Source organism: Odontesthes bonariensis, chromosome 9 (assembly GCF_027942865.1).
Source record: "Odontesthes bonariensis isolate fOdoBon6 chromosome 9, fOdoBon6.hap1, whole genome shotgun sequence".
Classification (NCBI taxonomy): domain Eukaryota; kingdom Metazoa; phylum Chordata; class Actinopteri; order Atheriniformes; family Atherinopsidae; genus Odontesthes; species Odontesthes bonariensis.
In genome coordinates, this window is record NC_134514.1 from 24,096,981 (window position 1) to 24,119,732 (window position 22,752).

Consider the following 22,752-nt stretch of genomic DNA (forward strand, 5'->3'; position numbering starts at 1 on the left):
CGAGCTGCGCCAAGAAGGTTTGCTGTGTCTCTCAGCACAGTGTCCAGAGCATGGAGGAGATAACAGGAAACAGGCCAGTACACCAGGAGATGTGGAGGGGGCCGTAGGAGGGTAACAACTCAGCAGCAGAACCGCTACCTCCTCCTTTGTGCAAGGAGGAACGGGAGGAGCACTGCCAGAGCCCTGCGAAATGTCCTCCAACAGGCCACTGACATCCATGTTTCTGCTCAAACTGTCAGAAACATGTTTCATGTGAACATGTGAGGGCCCGACGTCCACAAGTGGGGCTTGTGCTTACAGTTCAACATCGCGCAGGGGAATGGTATTTGCCAGAGAACACCATGATTGGTGCTCTTTATGGATGAGAGCAGGTTCACACTGAGCACACGTGACAGAGTCTGAAGACGCCGCGGAGAACGTTCTGCTGCCTGCAACATCCTCCAGCATGACCGGTTTGGTGGTGGGTTAGTAATGCTGTGCGGAGGCATTTCTCCATGTGCTAGCCAGAGGTACCCTGACTGCCATTGGGTACCGGGATGAGATCCTCGGGCCCATTGTGAGACCATATGCTGGTGCAGTGGGCCCTGGGTTCCTTCTGATGCATGACAATGCTCGGCCTCATGTGGCTGTAGAGTGTCAGCAGTTCCTGCACGATGAAGGCATTGATGCTATATAAATAACGAGTTCATTTGCTCCCCGAGACTCGTCCGGTTATCGATTCCTATCACCTTCTAGTACAGAGTTAGACAGCACTATGGTAATTATCTGAAAGTCTTTGAGCTCTTTATTGAACACACTGTTCAGATGACAAAACAATCAGAATCCCTCCTTTTGTGTCAAATGACACGGGTATACAAATGTACAAACATTTGACTGTACATTGTACAGTAAGCTAAAGATGCTGCAGCGAACTGCATAGTAGGCCTTGTGAATTTAATTCACACCAGCAGCAGACTTAAAATAGTCCCCCAATTATATGGCATGCTCATATCGCCATATAACCGCCTTTCTTAAAGTAAAAGAACTGAGATCAAACGGAGGTTTCCAAGAGTGGAAAGGCACGCGCCAAGAGCGACACCAAGCACAGAAAAGATTCACTAAAAATGTCTGTTTTCGACAGCGGCCTACGGAGACGTCCAGTGAAAATGCTCCGTCGATTAAAGCCATTGATGTCAAACTACTTCTGTTGAGTGGGAGGGGGGGGCAGAAGGGTTGCACCTTTTGTGATTGTCAGAGTTGTTATCATCAGCAATAAATAACAGAAATGTCACGGTTGATTGAAACACTCGGTTCAACAAAACCGCCCGCGTGAAACATACAGCAGGGCCCCAACAATATTGAAATAACAAAATTGGTCTTTGCTCTCTTTACCCATAATCAAGACAGCACATCGATAAAAAATACATTCTCTGAACCAGATAGGCATTCAGGCAGACATGCGAGTGGACAGAAAAGCAAATCAATTTAAAAAAAAAACAAACATATACAGTATATACTTACATATATATAAGCCGTTTACTCGCTACAAATTGTGTCCATTTCCACAGTGTACAGTGTTTGCATTCCCATCTTCCAGACATAAAACTCCAGATTTCTTCTCAATGGAATTCTGAACGGATGGCTGGTTTTATTCCTTTAGGAACCAACAGAAACGCGGCCCCGGGTGGCTCTACGGGCAGCCAAAAAGGCACTGCAGCTGATGTTTGTTAACCCTACATTTCTGCCCTCCGATTGGTTCCCTTGTTTCGACCAGGTGTGTCCTCCTCCACCTCCTCCTCGTAATTTTCCTCCTCATTGTCCTTTGATCCGGTTTGGCGGTTCCCCTCCTTTCTTGGTGTTTCCTGTTTTTTTGCTTCGTCCTGGAAATCAAACGACAAGCACACAGCATGATGAAAGTATTGCCCCGTGAGGTCAGAAGCGAGGGCTGAGAATTGTGAAGTGCAATACGGAAATAATAGACGTCGCACTTTCGAGGGCAATATGTAACCAAGAACAGTGAGTTATTGAATGAACTCCATTCACATCGGTCTCCTTTATGGACCAAATAAAGGAACCAGGCCCAGGTGGAAGCCCGACACCCTGACTGACTCATTTACCTTGACCCGCTCAGACTGGGCTCGAGTTACCGGGACACAACACAGACAGGCCAACACACCAGTGCAGGGAATTTAAGTCAGAAAAAGACATTTGGACAGGTTTTCTTGTCAGTTTCAAAGTGAGATGTTGGCAATAAGGAGCCATGTGATTAAAAACCGATAGTGCTCGAAACTGCCCAGACTGGAAGACAGGGGTGCACTTCACCCAAACTGACACGAGATGTTGGATCTCAGACGACTAATGAGTGAAGTGACTGCAAATCTCCCACTGGTGTCTGGGCTGTCTCTTAAATCCTCCCTTTCTACTTTTCTACTAAGTCTCCTGCTGACTGGCTCCTCTCGGGACCCACCTGTTCGACATTTTCTTCGTTATACGGATCCTCTTCTTCCTCCTCAACTCCCTCCCCTTCTTCCTCCTCTCTCTTCGGCCCACCGGCTATGTCCTCCTGGGCCTTAGGGGTAACAAAAATCCGAAAAATTTACTCGATTAAAAGCAGGTTTGTTGTCCGCTGTAACAAATCACACAGAGGAACTTGGATTGAAGGTAGCCGATTACAAATATGTTAGGGATACTTTTGGGTCAGTTGGGAGACTCGCAACGCAAATGAAAAGTTTTCAGACCCTTTTCAAGCTTTCCACATTTTGAAATATTTCAAGAGTTGTCTGTATTACTGTATTAGTATGAGCAGCTGTTACCTCATCTACTTCTTCCTGGTACTGGTCATCCAGTGCGTCTTCCTGCTGATCTGGGTTTCCGGCCATCTGAAAGCACACAAATCACACACAGGCTGTGAGCGTCTTCCTGCCATGCTGGGCCTGCTCGTGTGTTTGCATGTATTCAGCTTGTACTCCCTCTCCTTATCAATCCCAACCTGTAACACTCTGTCGACATCCAGTGTGTTCCTCTGCATTCTCCTCTTTCATGTTTGCGTCTCTGTCCCCTTACTCACCACCAGTTCCTCCTCCTCAGCAGGCTGTTTGGAGCCCGGATGAGTTTTGACGTGCTGTGCTGCCGGCTCCTCTTCCTCCTCAACCACCTCTTCTTCCTCTCCAGCGGCCCTGTGCGCCAGTTGGTCGTCCTCGGCCTCCTCAAACTCGTCCTCGCCTTGGTTGTTGGGGTCGTTCTCGGGGTCCACCTCACTCTCAACAGCCCCCTAAAGAAGAGGACATTTGAGGCAAAATAAGGTGGATTCTGGGAGATTACGGAAGAGATGGAAAATTAGCGGCTAAAGTGAAAAAAGGAACTGGAAAATATGCGGTGTGGGAAATGTGGGACAAAGTGCTGGGAAAGAGGCAAAAATGTGATCAATCTGTAGAGAACTGAAAGCCAAATCTGATTTCATGGACAGCTGAATGGATGTGGGACACAACCGTTGTGACTCGATACAGCAAATGAGCTACGGGGACAGACAGATGTTGACGAAACATTTCAACAGATGAAAGCTAAAATAACCTGATGGTGATCCACTTCCTGTTTGTCCTCCTCCTCGTGCAGCATATGAACATCTCCCTCTGTTAACACAACACGTAAAGAAGTCACTTACACCAAACATCTGCTAGTTGAATGGCATGAGATCCCCACACTGTACGCTACATTTCAGCTATGATGCAATGAAATCTCCAGGCATCTATCAAACCCCTGAAAACGTTTCTCTGCCCATTGAAATGACTCTGTTGGAATGATTTCCCCATGGGAATAATCAATGTAAGCCTTTAAAATGGATGCGATTCAAGATCGCCTCTTTGTCTTATTCAGTATTGGGGGTCTGAACGTGAAAATTAGCTTGGCAGGATCACAGGATGTTTTTGTCTCACCTTCTTTATCCTCAGTGCGATGGTCTTCCTCCCCTTGAACAATATCATTGTCCATGTTCTCATACTCCGTCCTCTTCCTGATAACAATAACAGTAAATGGCAGTTACGAAAGGCCACAGCCTCTGCTGTGTAAGCTGCCAAACTCATTCATTCATCCATGTTGAGAAGCAAACTAAAGCGTTTGCACATGTACCACTGCACCGCAATCACTGTTCCACTCGTGGTCCTTTGACCCGTCACCACGGATGGCATGACTGATATATCGGATGAAATGCCGGTCTTATTGAGAAAAGAAAACTACCAGGAGCGGACTCTCTGTTCTCATGCGGTTTTTGAGCTTATGCAGCAACAACGAGGTGGAAACAATGTCGGATTTAAACTCTAACCTCAGATGTTCCTGCCTCAGCAGCTGCTCCCGCCTGTCGGCCTCCTTGTGCTGCAGCTCCTCTCTCTTCTGCTCCTCCTTCAGACGCTGCTCCCTCTCCTTCAGCACCCGCTCCCTCTGGGCCTGCAGGGCCTCCTGTTGCACCTGGATCTGCCTGCGCTGCTCAGCCCTCTGAGCCTCCAGGCGCTGCTGCTCCTGCTGCTGCTCGTAAGCCGACTTCCCGTGCTGCACCTGGGCCTCCTGAGAGATTTCAAAGGGATGTAAAAGAAGAAGAAACTTACTTTGCATGAAAAAAAAAAAAAAGTAGCATATCAGAAAACGATAAGTAGCTGCTAATGCATTTTATATCAGTATTAAAGTGTGGTAATATGGACCTTTTGGGAGATGAAAATGACAAAATAAATTTTATTTTTTAAATGTAGAACACATACTGTGCAAGCTGTCATTATCTAAAGAAGTAACACACAAAGGCTGAACATCTGAAATCTCAGTGGAACTGGAATACAGAGTTTTAGCTACACCCTCAATATAACTAGGACCCATTGATTCATTTCTAATAAGCTATTCAGAAAAAAACTCTATTTAACACCATATGCATGTACACAAACTTGGAGTCGATCTAAAGCCTGACTAAGTAAGATGGGGAGGCGTAAACCGGTCCTGACCGGCTGTGGGTGGCGCTTCTGTCGGTCTAAGGCGTTCTCGTCTGGTTGCTCCCGCTCCCTCTCCCTCTCCTCCTCCTCCTCGTCCTCCAGCTGCTCATCCTGCGGCTGGTCCGGGTCCTCCTCCAGCTTCTGAGGCTGTCCCGCTTGGGCCATCTCCTCCTCTGCCAGCTCCCTCCTCCTCTCCTCTCCATCGCCGTCCTCCTCCCTCTCGGACAAGGTGTGCTGGGACACAGTGGGGTGAGAGTCCAACTCCGAACGGGCGCGCGCCTGCTCCTTGTCCTGGTGGTCCAACTGAAAGGAGAGCACCGGAGAAATAATTAGGTCCTTGTGTTTTGGCATTTAGAGACCGCCGTCTCTTGTAGATTAACCTAATAATTACTCGGCCCCACAAACATTTGTAATTACCCTCGACTCAGTGTCCCAGTGAGCTTGGTGATTGTCCTGAACATGGTCCTGCTTTTGAGACTGCTCCAATCTCACTGGCTGGGCTTCATGGGCCGGGGACTCGGGTGTTTTGGTGGTTGCCTGCAGCTGCTCAGGAACAGGTTTCTGCTCCAGCTGGGCCCGGTTGGGCACCCTGTTCAGGGACTCCCTGATTTGCTTGTATTCATCCACCTGCGCCTAAGAGGTAGAATACACAATCCTTCAGGATACATTAACAGTACACTTCATGTGTTACCGCATGAGCTTATTAGCAGTGCCTTCCATGCATTACAATTGCCGATAATCCCTATAATCTGGATAATATGTGCACCTCTGGGCCTATGGTTCTGTTTACACCTGCTGGCGACATGATTCCTGGGTGATGCACCCAAAAGGCCAGTGCAGGCATGTGGCAACATTCTTATAACTGAGTGCAGAGCAAAAAAAAAAATGAGCTCAGCCCAGGCACAAAGGACGTGTCATTCACAGACAACCTCCCGCTTGTCCTTTGTGTTCATTTCTGCAGCGACAGTGAACACAGCGGCGGTGAACTCAGGTCAGTCCCTTCCTGTCCCTCAAAACTGCTGCAGCAGAACTCGCCATCTGTTGCAAGGCACATTCTGCCCAAGGATGTATTCTTTATTGTGAGCAGGGCTGTTTTTGCCATTTTACGGGTTTCCAGGAAAAACCGCTTCAAAAGTTTGTGCTTCTCGTCAGCAGAGGTGCACCGAGACTGAGCTCTGCAAACCTCAGCGTAACGAAGACACATGACTAAGCGTAATGGGAACTTTGACCCAGCTGTATTTGGGGGAAAAAAAAAAAAAAAAAGCTGAGGTTTTATGTCAGCTCTGAAAACAAACAAGAAAAAAAACTGAATGATCAGTGAGCGATTTGGACACTTCCTTATTTCCAGAGTGAAACGGATCATTTAGTTTGGGCCAGCAAAGCTAAACAGGCCATTATCTATGCACACACACATTTTCAGACCAGGCCAGTGTGAAGAATTCTAAGAATTCTTCCTAAATTCCTCCCCTGTCGCGTTGTTCCTTTTGGCCTCAGTCTCTACATTATGGCTTTCAGGCTGATTGGCTGCAGTGTGTTTTAGATGTACCGCTCTGACAGCCCTGACTAAACCAAACCCGCTGAAGTGAAGCAAAGAGCATGTGCGTGTGTGTGTGTGTCACCGTCGGACAGCGGGACGAGCTTTAAAACCAATTAGCAAATGCAGGAAGACGGAAAAAGCAAGAGGAAAAGAGAGCAGGGCGAGTGAATATCCATCACTACGGATAGAAAGGAAACCAGCGGGGCACTTTATATTCAATAAGCCATTCAGGCATTTTGAAAGGTCATTCTCAAGAAGAGAGGCTGACATCTAATCTAATTAAGCAAAAACCAAGCAGCACCTCTGGAATCACTCTTCCCCCTTTCAACCGAGGATGTTAATGTCTTGATGTCACACACACACACTCCGGATCAATCAGCTGCTCTGCTCTGAGGCCGAGGCAAACAATATGATTGTATCTCGGTGTTGCTTTCTCACCTGAGCCACAGCCAGCGCACTCTTGTGGTCCTCCAGTGTCAGTGTGAGCTGGTTGTGGGCTGCCTTCAGGTCCTGATGCTGGACCTGAACACACAGAACAAAGTGAGCCGTTCATGCAGGGTCTACGGAGGCATTTCAGATAAGGCCGAATGTTTTGTCTCATTTCTTTTTCTCCCAGGGTTTCTTTCAAAAAGACACACTCAGGCAGACACAGCTGAAAAAGACTAGTTAGAACCCAGTTTGAGTCATTTCTCACCACTGTATCCTGGAGCTGAGTGTGGATGTCGTGGTGGGCTTTCCTCAGTTGCTTGTTTTCCTCTCTTAGGTTATATACATTATCTGTCATTGACACAAGACACACATTAATAGATAGCTGGCATTTTGAACAAAAAAACAAAACAAAAACAAGAACAATATTCTTCCAAGACACAATCCAAAAATAATGAGAACGGCTCAGTTTTATCTTGTGGATCTATTCGAGTATCCAAATATACAATAAATAAAACATTTAATAATTAACACTATCAACCAGCTATCCAAAAACGGACTGCTCTAATGACTTGTTATGACACTAACCCAGAGGGGAAACCAAACCAAACACTGGCTTCAGACGGAGTTTTGGAAGAAAGGTGGGGGTGTTTGGTCGACTGCAATTTGTGATTTTAGCCACTAGATGTCCCTACAACCCAAAACTCCAGCAGTGGTGATATATGATGAGTACAGATTGTGGGCACCACTACCTTTGAGCTGGGATATTTCCCCCTCTTTGGTTTGCTGCAGTTTACTGTAACGGTCCCTGTGTTCGCCCAGCAGTCGGCTGTGGTCGTCGCTCTGCACTTGGTGCTGCTCCTGCAGCTCGTAGTACTGCCTCTTTAGCTCTTCATGCTGATTCTGACAGAAAAGTCAAAGTTGTGGTCAACATACGGCCTCCTCCTTTCACACACAAACAAAAATTGGACATTTAAAAGCCAAAGAGAGGAAGGAAAGGTGGTAAGATCAGGCCTAACTGGCAGGTCTGTACGACAGGAAGAAAGAGGGTAAGTAAGGTGGAATGTCTGTGTTCACAAAAAGAGGAAAAGGAACCCATTGGGTGAGTTTTGAGTTTATCTACTGGTGTGCTGACATGATTATCCATACCTTTAACATCTGATGTTGTACTTGTAAAGAGTTGAGCTTGCCGTTGGAGTCCTGCTGTTTGAACACAAGAACCAAAGTTCTAAAAACCCCGCAAACAAACCACCGTCTGTGTGTTCCAGAGCATATCGTTACTGCAGCAAACAGACGGTGGCGACAGACAGTGACCCCCCCCAAAAAAACAAAAATACTATTGCATCAACTTGCAACAAGCTGTTGCATGGAGAAGAAAAACATGTTGGCCACTGATTCAAAGACCGAACACATACCTTCTCCTTGTTCAGCGTTTGCTGCGACTCGAGCTTATAAACCAGATAATCTAGAAAAAAAAAACAGCGGTGAGGTTCATTTTTACTGATGCCAACTCATAATAATAATTATAATTACGATGCACTGATGTTGTGCAACATATATATATTTTTTTTTTTAATAGACTCACCGTCTTTGGCCTTTTTATGCTCCAACCTCTCCTTCTGAAGAGACTTTTCCAGCCGGGAGCGATGCTCATACACCACTGAACATAGAAAAAAAAACGTGGAGAGGAAGAGAGTGCGTAAATAAAGGAAAACAGACTGAGCACGGAGATTTAGTCTGTGCTCGCAGCTCCCGTTTGGACCAGGTGAGAGAAACACCAAACACAGAGCTGCCGCACAATGCGACACACACACACACACACACACACACACACACACACACACACACACACACACACACACACACACACACACACACACACACACACACACACACACACACACACACACACACACACACACACATATTAAGCTCAGGGAGACGCTGTGTTTCAGGGAGGCAGGCGGGGAGAGAGGCTGTGCACCTTACGGTTCATTTGACAGCCAAGTGCGATATTTGCTTAAGACTTGATCTCAGAGAATTCTCTCCTCATGGGAATACCGCAACTTTCTGCTGATGGAGGAGCTGTCTGCGAGGGGCTTCTAGTCCAAACGAATTCCGGAAAAAAAAAAAAAAAAAAAAAAAAAAAAAAAAAAAAAAAAGTCTTGTTTGGGTCAGTGTGCCTCTGTAGCTGGTGGCTGAGGTCCTCCCACAGCAGGAAAAACATGATGAAGTGAGTCATTGTGGGAAAGTCTTTTAGTATAGACTTGGAATCATTTACCCTAATAAACAATGTTACGGAACAGTGGCAAATGATTAACGGGGCAGCCCTTCGGTCAGGTTCTGGCACATTTAGCCGTCTGACGTAAGAAACGGAAAAATATATACGAATGACAACTTTCTTGTCTTCCAATTTCGACTGTATTCATTTACACTACCGCTGCACTGTTTTGGCAAAAACACGCACGCTATCCCTTGGTGGTTACTCCTCGTAGTTAGCAGCTTCTGCAGTGTACTGGAATGAAACCGCGGAGCATGTGTAAAGCACTTGGGTCTGATTGAGAGGAGCCGAGCGTAGACAAGTAGGAGTGATTTGTCTCCAAACCAAATCATCCGGGTTAGATTTGTTTGTAGATTGGTTAAGATTAGATCTTGGATGACATCAGTCAGGATAACATGATTACACACGTTTCTAAAGTCCAGCTTTGGTCAGACTGACACAATAATTCCTTTGACGTGAAACTGGGGCAGAAAACACTAAGAGGTACATTTCTAAGCCAGCCTCTGCCCTTTCATATGCAGAGAGATCATTTTTCACCGACTACTTTGCGTTCTTCTTTCCCCAATTCTGTTTACACAAGCAGTTTGTGTTCTTTTGTCCCCCTTTTTTTGGCACTCTGTGCAGAAAGCGAGCAATTTTTCAAACAGCTCTCGCCACCACACTGATCCATTTTACATCTGACTAACTATCTGATCATTTTCCCCCCGCAGGCCAATAAAACGAGCTCCTAACTGTGGCTCGAGTGGACCTGCGGGCCAAGAACAAGAGAGCTCTTTGTAGTGGAGAGCTTCTGCTGGCCTGACGCTATAAAGTGTGGAAAAGATTTCATCGATCAAATAATTGCAAAGTTAAAACATTTTCTTCCTGGAATATTCAAATTCATAAAGCAGCATTTTTATTCCACAGCTCCAGTATCAGCGATTATTCCTGAGGGTTTTTTTTTTATATAGCAAATACATAGATTGATTTTTGGTTACATTCATCTTAAACTTTCTAAACAGCTACAGGTAAGGGAGGGGGGCATTCACTAAAACAGCCTGGAGGTTTCAAACGTCACGTTCTTGTGGCAACTATGGCCGCTATGCGGTGAGCACAGGCCGCACAGCGACCTCACTAACCTGGATCACACATTCTGATCATGTGCCAACAGACTTTATTTTTATTATTGTAAAAGCGGGTGTGAAATTGGACATTCAGCCTAGTTGGCGTCTCGTTTTTTTCATGTAAACAAAAGAAACACACAAAAAAAAACAACTCATAACCTGAAAAACTCACAGAAAAAGCAGGGAAACATGCAACAAACTCCCTTTAACACTGATTTAAAGACCGTAATTCAAGATGGAATCTGATGGATGGAGAGATTTGGGTATTTTCGAGACTCCCAGCAAACCGGGTGCGAGCAGATTAGCTTTGTACTCCTGGTACCACCAAAGCAGCTGATCTAACTTTAGTAGTTTAGTGTATTTGATTAATGTTAGTAAAAGAAAAAATTAGGTTTGCGAGGGAGTGAATGGGTGTGAGATCACAGTGGCACATTTGTCAGCTGATCCTTTTTAGAATCACTAACAAGTGCCAGCATGTGGTTACAGAGGGTAACAGCAAATCAATACGGCTGAACTCACAAACCCCCAAGCTATGGCCAACCTCTAAATATAGGGCAGAAGAGCAATCAACAGCTGGCTGAGGGTACATGAAGTGGCCCGGGCCTTGTGATGGGCTGAATGATCCATCGTTTAACAAAGACATCTATGGGTGTGGTTCACAAGCTGAGCCGCACAGAGCTAAAAAAGAACAACCAAACAACATTTTACTGAAAGGGTGACACTATGTAGCCAATCTGTCTCTGGATACGTCAGCTTTACTGCAGCTTTGTACACTTGAAATAGGAGCCAGTTGTTCGACACCGACTTTAGGAGGGCCGGAGCCCGGAACAATATTTGTACGTCAATAAGAGCCGACTTGCGCTGTGTTGCCATCAGTGAACCTATTGTTATTTCAACTTGGTGACAAAAAAAACACAAGCCTACAGTCATGCGTATCCGGACAATCCTACTGATGGGACAGGTAAGGTGCAAAGGGGGAGCTCCATGGTATGTCTGCACAGCAAAGCTGGTTCAAAGGCTGCGTTTAATGATCACATCCTGAGTTGGGGGCTAAAAGCCAAAAGCCACTCGTGTGGGAAAAAACCTTGTTCCCGAAAAGCCATGTAGGAGAAGTTTTCCAGGCAGCTGGTCATTTTAAACTTGGGACACAAAACAGCACAGTACAGTGTGTTTACGGCACACATAAGTGCTGCAAAATGATATTTAAACTTGGGGGGGGGGGCAGGTTTTTTTTGGTTGTTGTTTTGTTTTTTTACAGGCAGTCACTGGGATTCTCGGTCGTTACTTAATAGCTCAGATATTCAACTCAGCTCAGCTCAACGTGTTTGACAATCTGTCAGTTCTATAGCTGTTTTTTTTTTTCCATCCAGTTCGGGGTCACGGGTTGGCTTGAGCCTATCCCATCTGCCACTATCGAGACACATAGCACTACACTGTGGACAGGTACGCATTTAACCACGAATATAAAGAACAGGGCTGGAACCAGGAAAAGGAGCCAATTCTTACCATTTCCTAAAAATATCGTACTGCCGATACAACACCATGCCCATTTCTTATCGCTTTATGATGTTGAAAGTTGTTTCAAAAGGAGACGGGACGCCAACTGTACATAACAACAGGCGGCAATCATTTCAAGCCTGTATGTAAAACTGTATAAAGAAACCTGTAAAGTGTCGAAACAACATATTCCTAAATATTTTCCCTATGGAGGGAAAACAATCCCAACTTTAACAAGTTTTTCACCACTAGAGGGGGCAGAAGGCCGATATGGATCTTTCTTCGATATCGGTACCGATATCCGATCCAAATACCGGATCGGTGCATCCCTACTTCAGATAGCATGCCAGCTTTTTTTTTTTTTTTTTTTTTTTATAAATGTGACATAACAACATTGGTCTTTTCTATAAACACTCTGGATAAAGTTAGAATATTCAATTATCAATGCATAAGACTGAAGATTTTCTGCTCTGCAGAAAGCCCTTTTTCTGATAAATTTGAAGATGGTTCATTTCCGACGGGATCTGTGGGCAGTGGCGGGGTATCAGCCGAATAAACCGGCTTTAGGATTTGTCCTGATCCCAGCCGCTGACACCGTGAAAGCATTCACCAGCGGGCAACTTCTTGAATGCAGAACCATTCACATCATCAATGTGGAGCAGCACCCTGCTGGCTAAGCCATTCAAAGACTTTACCAGAGGCACTCGGGCTGCCTTTCACCAAGAGCCGACGATGGAACACGTCCGTTTCCTCTGCAAAGCGCTTCGTCGTGAAGAGCACTGAAGCAAGTTTTAAAAGAAAAGCTGTTCTAGTTCTTCATCACGCAAATATATGCAGCACGGCAAAGCGGGCCTAAAAAGCCCATCAGTAACGAGTTTATGCTGAGTCAATTTTCCACTATCTTTTGCTCGTGGGTTGCTGTGCTCAAACGAACAAAAAAAAAAAAAAAAAAAAAGAGCTTTCTCCCAGCTAAAAATCCTAACTTTTTAGCTTTTTAGGAGAAAGTAACAGTAACATCTGGGAAAGTTAGGTCTCCTAATTAATAAGTAACAGTTCTGCAACATCAAATGAGATCATCTGCACCTGGTATATTGAGTAACTAGTGTCTATATATGTAGCATCTTTCTGTGTGTTGTTTTTGAGGAAACGTGTGTTCACTATAAAGTGGCAACATGATGTACATCCCACCCTGACGGCCCACGAGTACCACTGAGCCTCATCAGGTTGTTGTGATGAAAAATGAAGTGACTGTGCTTCCCCACCCTGCTCTGTTCCTCCAACTGTGTGTGTGTGTGTGTGTGTGTGTGTGTGTGTGTGCGTGCGTGCGTGTGGCAGCCCAGAGGTTCTGGATGACTTCATGACCGACAGATATACCGTTAAGGTGAGCCTGAAGACATGGCGACGGCAACCAGATGTCTGTGTGGCTCCAGTCAGTGTTAAGACCTCAGCTCCGGGAAATGAGAGTTCCAATCTCACTTTTACAGGTGAGACCGGCTAAAACCTCGAGAGCTCACTGGTGACTGATTTGGGATTTGAGAGTCAGCTCGGGTTAAAGACAGATTGTTGTTGCATTCCAGTCAGGTCACTTCATGGGCAGCCTGTGTCAGACAGTGGACGAAACAGATTTGCTCATACATTTGACCCACGCCCGAAAAACATACCAGAGGCTCAAACTGGAGCACAGTTGCGATGGTACTGACTCGTGTGGCAGCAATTTTCCGTAGTTTGCCATCGAATTAACTGAATACACACACAAAAAAAGTCAGGAAACAGACAGCTCTGTGACTATCGACGTGGCGTTTCCAAAAACATGACCGTTTGTCTTGTTTTTTTTTTCAAACTTTCTCTGGCAGTTTGTTAGCCGAACTCCTATTAATTCACCACCTTTAAGTCTTAAACTATTCATTTCAAATATGTAAACATTTGTCTCCGACCACCAGGGAATCAATACATTTTTTTCTGGTTTTGTTGGCGGAGTTTCCTCAGCCAGAGGAGAACCCACAGCTCGCCTCTTGTCAGTTGTTGAGCTCGAGACGTTCAATCACTTCCCCGCCGTCACCGTGTTTACCTTGGAGCTGTGCCGAGAGAGACTCCTGATGCTGCTGATACTTTAGCGCCATCGCCTCGGTCCTCTTGAGCTGTTTGTGCATTTCGTACGATATCATCCCGCCGTACATCATCCCGCAGACCACGGTGACCAGCAGGAGACACTGGAAGATCCTCCGCTGCCTCCGGGAGCACACCCCGTTTCCCATGTTAGACCCGCACCCCTCCCCGCTCTCTGCGCAAGAAAGCCCCGTCCCCGCTGCACGAAACTTCCGACTCAACTTTTTACCCTCACTCCCCGAGCATTTCCACGCAGAAAGTACGAGTTAGCTGCCAACATTCGCTCCCCTGTGCATTATTTCGACGCAGCCACGTTCACCCTCGGCTCTCGCCAGCGACTTCAAAGTAACCGCTTAGATTTTCGCTTGACTTCCAAGTCAAAAGTCCTGCTTCTGCCTTGTTTTTGGAGAGCAAAAACCAGTCGAGGCTGGCGCTTCCCCGCTACCTCTATCCTCGAGTCTTCCGGGCGTTTGGCGTTTCCAGGTGCAATTGAAAACAAGCTTGCGAAAAAGTTATATGAAAAAAAAAAAAATCATTGACGTCCGAGACGAGGCCTCCGAAACACCTTTAATTTTAGTTACGTGTCAACCGAGCAGCGGCAGCCTGCCATCCAACTGCAACCATGGAGGAAGTCCCTCCTCCAAAAAGTCACTCATTTTCGTCATCCCGCCCCCTCATACATGTTATCAATTGGTCACCGCAGAGCTCGATCAAAAGGAAGGAGGCACGACAGGGTGGGAGATTGGAGACTTGTAGTTTCACCTGTACAGTCACATACAGTAGGATAGGTGGACATCTATCAAAGGACTCATGTCTCCTCAACATGGATCATCTTCTGACATCAGCAGTGGGGGGGTCTTCCTTGGCCTGCCAGTCCCTTTGCGACCACACAGCTCGTCCACTCTTTCTTATTAAAGACGTTCCAGACAGTTGATTTTGTTAATCCTAGGATTTTCTCTAATGGTTTCATTCTTGTTTTTAAGCCTCATATTAGCTTTCTCGACTTTCATTGGCACAGCTCCTCTCCTCATGTCGAGCAACTACGGACTCGTAACTGTAGTTAAAAACTGTATTAAAAGGGTTGTACGGTGGAACTGAAATGTATGAAAATGACTTGGAATATGAACTTTTATCACGTCTGACTTAGAATTTTACACAGAGGAGCAGAGGGGGAACTGAAAGAGAAAAACAGTTGTATCTTAACAACGTACACGCTTATGTTCGATGTAAAATCATTCTCATCAATATAAGAACAACATATTCTGCATAAAGGTGAAAACTGTTTATTCACATTTTTGTACAACATACACACATCTCTTATAAGAGGACATGACACACATGGACTCCGAGGTCAGAGATGTGACTGGTCGTGTACACTTTAATCACATTGAAAAAGGACATTGAGCTTATATAAAATAACACTTAAAAATACAATTTCACCAGCTATAGTCTCACAATAAATACTACTCGTTCTATAGTCTATGGCATAGTAAATATGTACATTTTGTGCATAAACCGAAGTATTTACAGGCTCATTTACTCTAGAAGTAATTAAAAAGTATGTATACACATACTTCTCAATTACTACACACACACACACACACACACAATGTGAGATTTGCTAATGATCCAAAAACAACACAGACCTTCAGCTGCCCGTCAGTGACACACATTTCTTGTGCATTTAGCCTTCTGTTACAGAGAACGTCCTCTTTGTTTTAAAGTTAATTACAGATTAGAAATGTGCGATATCATTTCGGGCCTAATTAATTTGCCAAGCTTTCTGAAGTAACTTCCTATTCATGGAGCATTCTGCGGGCACACAAATGAACAGCTACGCCTTCTACGGTGGAGAACCTATGTTTTTATGCTTTTGGTAGTTAATTGCATTTTATATCGTGTAGTGGAAGGTTATGCAACTGTACTGGGGGTGAAAAAAACCAAAACGATTTTGTCTTTGCCGCCTTTTTTGTGATAATTACCACTGTTGTGCTATCTGAGAGCCTTTACTACAAGAGGATATTTGTACTCAAAACAGCATAAACTTTTGTGTTGTTTTTACCTCCAGGGATTTCATTCCGCCGAAGGCCGCCTTCTAAAGTTAGTTGTGGCATTTACAGTCTCGGTTGATTTAAGAAACAAAATCTTTATTGAACGGTTCAACTACAAACTACTTGAATGGCGTTACTACAAAACATATAAAACTGAGTGTTAAGCAGCGCCTCATACTTAAAGAGGTAGCTCATAACGAGGCAGTGCAAATAAAAGAAAAATAAATCTCGCACATGCATCCCTTAAACAAATCCTTAGTTTAGGATTCCCATAAATAATAAAGCTATTACACAAACATGCGTGGTTTTAACAGTTTACTAACACTAGCTTGAGTTTAAAATGGAACAAAGTGTCTTTTAAGGACAACAGAGAGAGCTTCGAAAAAATAAAAGCAGAAAATGCAACACACATTTTTAAATAGAAATGAGACCAGAACAAATAAGTACACAAATTAACATCTTTAAGGATACTTTAAATCAAACATTATCCCATTAAAATCGGAAGCAAAATTACAGTACCTGTTCCAATGTTCATAGGGCTTCTTATGTCTTTGTGGGTTAAATAAAGACTTATTATCTAACGTTTTGCTTGAGATAATTTCCTGCAAACCCCAGTAACTAATGCATAAAAGATTGCAAAAAACTCCCAAAAAACAACGTTGCTTTCACTGTGTTGACATTCTGTGACAGTAAATGAAAAAATCCACATATACAGCCATGCATCATCGTGTACCATCGCCATTTCAGGCTTGGATGGCAGCATTTACCCGTCAAAAAGGTGTAAATCTAACAGGCACTTCAACTCTTCTATGAGGCTTGTATCTATGACGATACATCTGGTGTCAGACTTCCTCCTCTGGGTGTGCAGGTCTCCGGTGGCATATAAAAATAGCTATTCCACCCAAAACCAAAATGCCTCAAAAATAAGTTTGCATAACCAGAATTAGACTTATGCAATTGTTGCAGAACAAGACTGCCTGGAGACAAACGGCAGTGATGCTTCTAAACTGGCAACTTATTACATTTAATTTCCAGTGTTAAAGAGTATATCAACCATATCCAATCTGGATAATTAGCACTCTGAGCCGGAGGAGTGTGTCAGCGTGTTTGTCCTCTCACAGCAGTAATATCAGACAATAAAGGCACACCTAAATAGCCTCCTGTTACGACAACAGGGCAGCTAGAAGCTTCTACAGTGTCCAAGAACTCAATTTGATTAAAAACAAATTGTAGACCCGGCGGCCAACTTGGATACGTGTTCTATAATACGGACAGCTCCTCTTCCTCACACAGAAGAGGTTCCACCTCCGGGACAGCGAGCAGTGCACTGCCTTTAGCAGAGACGTTCTTCCTGTACATGACAAACTGGACCATCACCTGTTAATGTCAAGGTTAATATCGACAAAGAGAATTCAGCCTGCATTTAACATTGTTTTCATCACACTGTATGTGTATAATAGTAGTATAATCAAGTATTCAAAAGACCTACACCGTTGAACAGTCATGTGATTTTACTACATCGCCATGCAGTTGCTGCATGCATACGTTTTTGGCTTGCCGCTGTTGATTCAACATAATGCTTCGACTTGCGAGTGAAAGGATACAAAAAAGTCCAGTACAAGGACACCCAGGCTGCCCACCAGCCAGGCCAGATGTTTGATGATGAAGTTCTGTTTTGAGCCCCTCAGGGCAGGGAGCACCAGTATGACGCTTAACCCGTATGTTCCATTCCCCATCATGGCCAGGACAAACAAAAGGTAGGAAGTGCCTTCAGTAGACTGGCGCTGGAACTACAGGGGAATAGATGCTGAATTAACAGACATGCAGGGGACGACCCGCTCTCGGCTCGCAGTGTCAGTTATTGTGTTACCGGGTATTATTTCCTTCCTTTAGCACAGTGTTAACCACACGGCAGGCTTCTGTTTCACTTACATTTATCTGATTTCAGCGTGCTTTCACTTCAGAGAGCCTCGACAACATCAAAGGATGAGGGTGGTTAGATTAAATCATTTTTATTGCCGTCAACAAATTGCCTGAAAGGATGATGACCAACAATGGATTAATTCCACTGGCAACACATACTGTGGGAAGCATTAGCACCTGAGATAGAAAGACTAGCTGCGCCCATCACAACTTTCTAATATGAAACACCAGGAGAGACAGTATCCACCTGATATCATGAAACCATGGCAACATTTTTAACCTCGACTCAACAATGGGGTTTTATACTCTGGCTACTCACTTCGTTCTGTTGTCAAAAGTGTGCTCGGAAACACGAATGCCCTTTAGATTCTTCCCAGAGCTGAACTCAGGCAGCACTGAGAGAAATCTTACAGAAAATAACACTTATAGTGCTTTTACTGTTTTTTATTCTAATGCTGGACTTGAAAAGAGACATCACAAAGTAAAAGTTATTTGGATTTTGTGTTTGAAGATAAAACATTCCCAAAAGTCCCAGAAAAGATAAATAAATGAAAAAAATGCACACGGGGATATCTGATGTTAATGATTTACTATAGTCAGAGAGCCTATGTTTTGTGCCCAGAAATGTCTCTGGCAATGGCAGCCCACAGAGACCGTCCCCTCTGGTGATTAATAGCTGCGTTCGTGCCAGTATGTTTCTTCAGCACAACAGCATCATTGTCCTCAATGCCTGGTTTTCATTTGGACACACATACCATTTACACAAACACTGAAATATCACCTCCCTCTACAAACACATGCACACTCAATCCCCGTTTATGACTGACGAAACTATAATAAGCCCAGCTTTCCATTAAGAAAGAGAGAAAATAAGTCAATTACATTGTTGCTTACGTTTTTGTAGAGCTGGGGAAAGCGGGAGCAGAGGTAGAACACAGACGCCAAGTATCCACATACATAGCCAGTTATTTCCACCGACTGGGAGGTGGCTGTGCTCTAGGAAAGACGAAAACAAGAGAGCGAGGGAAGGCGGAGGTGAATGGGTAAATGTTGCACCAACACAAGAAGCAGAAAGATCACAATCCTCTGTCAAAAGTAAATGTGTGTTTCTGTTTATCCTACCTGGGGGTCTAAAGTTGTGCTATTGTCTATGATGAATTTGGTCAAAGCCAGGAGAGCTGATGTGGCAACGCCACACCACGTTAAACACATCCACTTCAACAGAGGCATTTCTACAAGGCAAACACACATAAACTTAAAGGCCTCAAAAACAATACATGCACTGTACATTCAGAGCAGTCCTGAACAAGTTCATGTATGATAACATATCAGTGGGCAGGTACGTGCTTACAGTACATAAGAACCAACATTGTATCTGTGATCTCCGAAGTCAGCGGGTGCTGGGTCTGTTGACTCATCGTATATGAGTTATGTTGATCCCATCTGTGGAGCTCCACATGTGAGATCTGGATCTTACTGGATCCTCAAAACAATATCAATTTTGTAACTGAAAGTTAAAAGAAAGGAAGATGCTCCATCACCTTTTTGAAACTTTAATCATAGCACTTGGAATAAACTATTTTGCAGCAGAGCCTTCAGATCAAATGCAAATGTTTTGGAAACTATGACGAAGACTCTGATTGGCAAGAGTATTTAATAGTCTAAATAAAACAAATGCAATCGATGCTCCTTGGTAGATAAACATTTCTAAAGACGTGCTTAATATGTCATATGGTACTTACATGCTGTGATTTTCTGATATCTATGAGTCAGCATACATTAGTTTTTTATAAATAAGACCCATTAGTAAAGATGTTCATTAACAGAAAGTCTGGAATCAACATTGTCTCTTTATCACTTATCAACAGTTTTGTCCACAGGTTTAGCTTTTCCAGTTTTAACCATTACAGTCAACATACGCGACAGATTGTTTTATTACACTAAAGAAGACAGTGTCTTACATCTTACAATTTCTTGTTTTCACTCTTTTGTGTTATGTCGGTCAAAGAAAAGCTCCAGAGTCAACAACAGGAAGCACTTCTGTCTCCTTGTTACGCTTTTCAATCACTTTGAGTGTTATAACCGGATTGTTACACTCATGTGGTACATGATCTTAATCGTGTTGTCTTGATAGACCATGAAAAAGCGGTGGCTTGAAGGTTGCAAACACCCATAAACTGAGCTCACATGCCCATTTCTGCATCGCCTTTCCCTTGATTTGAATTCTGATTATGTTTCATTCAAAGAAATCCTGATTTTTCTTAAGCTCATGTCAGTGCGACCCACATCAAGGGTTCTGCTGACATTTGTTTCCATTCCAATCAGCCAGATATATATTGCGTTCGTCCGACTGAAATCGTACAACACGGAATCTCTCAAAATGGGCAAACACACCCAGATAACACAGCTTAGGACCAAATCACTCCTCATGTATTTGCACAACTAGACTCAACCGGTCCAACAAAGCAGCCTCTGTCAAAAATGATAATTCAAGTAAATTCAAGACGTCTGTGCAGTGAAACCGACTATGGGCTCATGCACACTAATCTCCAGAGAAAGTAAGAGCCAGCAGAATGTCTTAAATGTTTTCTCACATCGTTCACAGAGTTGTGGCATCAGACATGCTCGACTTAAAAGCTCCTGCGCTTATAATTGTTATTCTTATTGTGCGCTACTCATGTTTCATTAGTTCCCTCAAACATTTGACTGGTTTTCTTAGGCCACGAAAAACTTGTTTCTTGTTAAAGTTCAGAACCGTGACTTTAAAGGGGGAGGTGGTGAATATTTCAAGACAATGGAAGAAGTCTAAAACTTATGAACGGAACAGGTTGGTGTGTGTTTTTCTTCTCAGTCGCATCCTTGTTACAACGGAGGTGCGATTGTCTGCAATCGGTTTGTGGTCAACATTATTCACGTATGCAGTGACTAAGGCAAGCGTGGAGCGGCCGAATAATAAAGAATCTAAACGGAGGTCTCTACCTTTCTACAGTTGCTACAAAACATTTGATGTTTGTTTCCAGGACGTCTTCAGAAGAAAGTCTCGTAAAAACCAGGTAAACTTATTTCATTTCCAGCTTTTGTCTTCCATGCCACACTGAGTCCACCCTTTGAGGAAGCTGCTCAACTAGAGCCGTCTTGTCACCCTGTTCTGCCCTGAATGTGCTTAACTTCTGAGGGAAAAGTACCTTCTGAAAATCCCCTCAACTCTGCCAAACCAAGAGCACTCCGTTTGACTTTATTCAGAAAATATGTTCTAATCAACTATAATTTCTGTAAGTGTGACAACTCGTGTCACCAGAGGCTGGAACGCAACACGTGATGGCTCTGTACTCTAAGTGCTGAGTTAATGTGAGGGCTTACTTCTGCTGGAGCTGTTTTTAATCTTGTAGTAGAGGAACTGGGAGATGAGGATCACGTCTGTGAAGATGTAAAACACCACTGTGATGACCTGAGAGTGGAGCATGAGGTGAGAGAAAGAAAGAAAGAAAAAAGCAGACTTACTATCACTTTATCCTCGGTAAAAGCTCACACATGTAGGGAAGCTGCTCATAGAAATCTATGTACATCATAGACTTTAGAAGCTATAACTCAAATGTGTTCAGATACTGTAGAGTTCCTGAAACTCAGATTATAGCCTTGTCGTTTTGTTACACTAACATCAATCGATTTTAACTTAGACTAAATGATGTATTAATAAACAGCTGAAAATGAACAAGACTGGGTGGTGAGAGCTCACCTGAATAGGAAGCTGGCTGGTGAGGTAGCAGCCTGCAAAGCTGGTCAAATCACCACTGAAGAGGAAAAAAAGAAACCCAAAAGACATGGCTTCCTCCACTTTACCGTTCCGGTAGGCCTCATAGACCTGCCTAACGGGTAGATAAAAGGGGAGAATAAAGCCACTTCAACATAAATCACAAATATTTCCAAGAGGCCATGACTGTGACATCAATCAATCACAACTTACGGCAAAGTGGACAAAAGAAAGCAAAACATGGATACGAGTCCTATCACCACGCTGGAATACTCCCACGTATTGTCCACACACTCCTCCAGCAGGTAAAGGATCCACGGGGTCCCATTAAGACACCGAGGTCTGCCCGGTGCTGGCGCGGTTCTGTTCGCGGCGGAGAAGTCCACACTCTTCCCAGGGAAGCGCGCCGTTGCCATGGGGAGGAACTGTAGGCACAGTACCAGTCAAAGAGATTTGACCACACTTACACATTCAAAATCAATTCATTGGTGTTTCTTTTGGCAAGACAACCCTAAACTTGACAAAAGCAGACGTTACATCTTGACGTACCCACCGTAAATACGTAAATAAAAGAGTGAGGACCTCCGTCACTTAACGAGACTGACAAAGAAATATAGACCCCCCCCCCTTTCAACAAATACACGAATAAAGAACAGTCAGCTCCCAGCAATATTTGTTTTTTTTGCAGTAAGTCCTTTATTTATCTGCAATATCTGCATAGTTAGCACTCTCTGTTTTTCCATAAATAAAAGTGCCCCGAGAGCCACTTTCAGTTTGATTTGGACAGTGTTAGTGTTGAAGCTAATTTGCATAGATGAAATGATGCTAACAATTCCCCTCCCAAAAAAAGCTTGAGTGAATTCTCACCTGACAAAATTAACTTGTTGCACACTGAAGACTGAAAATGGCTCTGTGAGTAAACTTTCCAGTTCTCGCACATTTCTGTAAGCGGTTTGACTCACAAAAGAAGAAACCAGCTAACGATAACCACCGTCCATCGACGGTGGTCCCTGAAGTTAGAAGTTACAGTGACAACGTCACATCCGGTATCATTTCAAAATTATATCCTCTCAGAAGGCAATTCCTAATATTTTTGCCAAATAAAAAGAAACATATCTCTCGATCAGT

The 22,752-nt window shown here is 44.0% G+C and overlaps 2 protein-coding genes across 3 annotated transcripts; both read right to left on the reverse strand.

The window, feature by feature from the left end:
* Positions 1-1,443: 1,443 nt before the first annotated feature.
* Positions 1,444-14,535, reverse strand: golim4a (golgi integral membrane protein 4a). Of its 2 annotated transcripts, none has more exons than XM_075473703.1 (16): positions 13,862-14,535; positions 8,498-8,572; positions 8,328-8,377; positions 8,062-8,112; positions 7,665-7,815; positions 7,181-7,263; positions 6,925-7,008; positions 5,367-5,582; positions 4,962-5,252; positions 4,298-4,536; positions 3,912-3,988; positions 3,550-3,608; positions 3,047-3,250; positions 2,793-2,858; positions 2,447-2,548; positions 1,444-1,859 (listed from the first exon to the last, which is right to left on the reverse strand). In XM_075473703.1, the coding sequence occupies exons 1-16, from the start codon at positions 14,046-14,048 to the stop codon at positions 1,713-1,715; spliced, it is 2,082 nt and encodes a 693-aa protein (XP_075329818.1). In that variant the 5' UTR covers positions 14,049-14,535; the 3' UTR covers positions 1,444-1,712. The 2 variants fall into 2 exon arrangements, with proteins under 2 accessions (XP_075329818.1, XP_075329817.1); XM_075473702.1 differs by having other exon boundaries at positions 8,062-8,115.
* A 956-nt stretch (positions 14,536-15,491) lies between these two features.
* Positions 15,492-22,633, reverse strand: LOC142388453 (lysosomal amino acid transporter 1 homolog). The gene is made up of 8 exons (XM_075473704.1): positions 22,492-22,633; positions 21,838-22,049; positions 21,610-21,739; positions 21,234-21,321; positions 18,996-19,105; positions 18,768-18,869; positions 17,555-17,740; positions 15,492-17,327 (listed from the first exon to the last, which is right to left on the reverse strand). The coding sequence occupies exons 2-8, from the start codon at positions 22,038-22,040 to the stop codon at positions 17,211-17,213; spliced, it is 936 nt and encodes a 311-aa protein (XP_075329819.1). The 5' UTR covers positions 22,041-22,049; positions 22,492-22,633; the 3' UTR covers positions 15,492-17,210.
* Positions 22,634-22,752: the final 119 nt, after the last annotated feature.

Excerpts from the sequence above, each read along its gene's own strand:
- golim4a (XM_075473702.1), bottom strand. The coding sequence starts at position 14,048 with ATGGGAAACGGGGTGTGCTCCCGGAGGCAGCGGAGGATCTTCCAGTGT. Across the intron at positions 5,583-6,924 it reads GTGCGCTGGCTGTGGCTCAG|GCGCAGGTGGATGAATACAA; the intron begins GTGAGAAAGCAA and ends TCTACCTCTTAG. Across the intron at positions 2,549-2,792 it reads ACCAGGAAGAAGTAGATGAG|GCCCAGGAGGACATAGCCGG; the intron begins GTAACAGCTGCT and ends GTTACCCCTAAG.
- LOC142388453 (XM_075473704.1), bottom strand. The coding sequence starts at position 22,040 with ATGGCAACGGCGCGCTTCCCTGGGAAGAGTGTGGACTTCTCCGCCGCG. Across the intron at positions 19,106-21,233 it reads TAAAAACAGCTCCAGCAGAA|AAATGCCTCTGTTGAAGTGG; the intron begins GTAAGCCCTCAC and ends TTTGCCTTGTAG. Across the intron at positions 17,741-18,767 it reads TTCCCCAGCTCTACAAAAAC|TTCCAGCGCCAGTCTACTGA; the intron begins GTAAGCAACAAT and ends ATTCCCCTGTAG.